The 1,908-nt window shown below is 53.2% G+C and overlaps 1 protein-coding gene across 1 annotated transcript; it reads right to left on the reverse strand.

Annotated features, from left to right (window-relative positions):
* Nucleotides 1–521: 521 nt before the first annotated feature.
* On the reverse strand, nucleotides 522–1,132 carry H310_12871 (hypothetical protein; the record flags this gene model as incomplete). The annotated part of the gene is made up of 2 exons (XM_008880115.1): nucleotides 522–826; nucleotides 883–1,132. The coding sequence occupies 2 exons, from the start codon at nucleotides 1,130–1,132 to the stop codon at nucleotides 522–524; spliced, it is 555 nt and encodes a 184-aa protein (XP_008878337.1).
* Between the last annotated feature and the right edge of the window lie 776 nt (nucleotides 1,133–1,908).

Here is a 1,908-nt window from a genome sequence, read left to right on the forward strand (position 1 = left end):
GGAATGATTGGGCAGTTTTATCACACTGTGAATCACACTTCAGTGTGATAAAAACCCCACCGGAGGATCCCAGCAGAAATTGACCTCATTTTCAGCCAATCATTTCCAAATCAATGCTATGTGCGAGACCTGTTTTGGCAAATATATGAAAATACAACGTTGGTGTGATTTTGTCAATAACATGTGGATATTTATCAAGAATTTTCCTTGCCGAGCATTACCCGAATAGAAAATCGATGTGAAAAATTGAAAATGAAAACAAAATCAAGGTTGCCACCAACAATGCTGACACCCAACTTGATCCGTTCAAGGGCTTCCTCAGCTCCTCCGTACCGCGATGGACGCCCGAGCCGCGCGTCAATAGAGCTGCTGCAGTCCGCTTGACTGGTATCGCTTCCAGTTCCAGGGGGTCCCGAGCGGTCTGGACAACCCTCGCTGACGGGACACTGGACGGTCAGCAATCGATACCGTGCCCGACGTCGTTCGGAGCTCACACGCACGACCAAAATGAAAATGGAATTTTATTTGCCGACTACTTTCATCGAGCTCACGAGGCGGGATGGACCCGAACGGTCGACTCTCCAGACGGAGTTTCGGTTTACGGCATTCAAGACGTCTCTCCTTGGGTCGTTGGAGTTGCTATACTCCTTGCCACCGCTCAACCAAATTGTTGGCTGGTCCTTATCCGTGAAGACGACAACCCAGTAATGGTGCGAGTAATTCAGGACAATTGGTGACGCAGGGGACCATTTCAGCTCGGCTTTCTTTTGGGACACGGTAATGGGGACGCGGCCACGAAGGTCGGATTTACCGCAGTTCGGCTCATCTACAAGTCCACCATGAGACACCAATTGCGATACCCCCCTCAAAGCAGTTTCGCACCGTTGACAGAAGAGCAGATGCCAACTTGCAGCACCGTGCCAGGGGCCGCGTAGGACGTGTCCATCGTAAAGATGACATGTTCGACGGTGAGCCCCTCTGGGTCGGCCCCGATACGAACGTTGCGGAATCGCGTGGCAACGCCGTCATTTTGCGTGACGAGGAGTCCACCGTTCGCGTCGCTGAGCTTGAGGTTGTCAAACGCGACTTGGGATGCGACGGCGACGTGGATGAGACCGGCAAGAAATTTCATGGCAATGGAGGACGCGGAAAATGTTCAAATGACGGAGGGGGGCCACCACCCTTGGTCCACGGCTGGGACAACGATGTGCAATCGTCCGGCCCTGGAATATCCATGTGCGGCACGCTTCGAAAATCACATCTCTTGTTCGAAGCATGTCGCACCGACACATGGATATTCCAGGGCCGTGCGATTCCTTGTTGTATAATGCCTCGTCGAGGTCGAGAGGCGTACTTGCTGCATTTCCCGACGAGAGAGGAATAGATTGGACGCACGAGTGGGGCTCGCTCCTCCCCAAGAACTGCAAACGAAATGATACACACGGCCTCCATCCACTTTGCTCCACCGTGCACAATTGGCTGGGCGGATGCTCTGTCGTCGCTCGCTGTAGTGAGGTACACCGTTCTTAAAAGAGGGCTTATATACAAAGGTATGGCCGAACATTTTGCGTTTTGGACGAACTGGAAGTAAATACATGTGGAAATGGCTCCCTCACACTCCCACGAGTTGCTGATGTAAGTGGTTCAGAACTGTTCTTGTTCCTTGTGGGCCACCGAGGTTGTTGCCGGCAACGCTGGAGAGGGGCTGAAGGGACAATAACGAGTGTCCCAGATAAAGGTTGCGCGTGCACGGTGGGGCGACGAGCACAAGGTGAAGTGCACCGCAGGCACGTGATGATATTCACTTGTTTGAACGCAGGACCCACCATTACCCGATCGCACGTCGCTCGATCCTACCGCGCAGCTTGCTTCGCGGTCGATGCGCTGCTGGCCGTCGAGTGCATGGTC

This window comes from Aphanomyces invadans (assembly GCF_000520115.1).
Source record: "Aphanomyces invadans strain NJM9701 unplaced genomic scaffold supercont1.44, whole genome shotgun sequence".
In the NCBI taxonomy this organism is placed as follows: Eukaryota; Oomycota; class Saprolegniomycetes; order Saprolegniales; family Verrucalvaceae; genus Aphanomyces; species Aphanomyces invadans.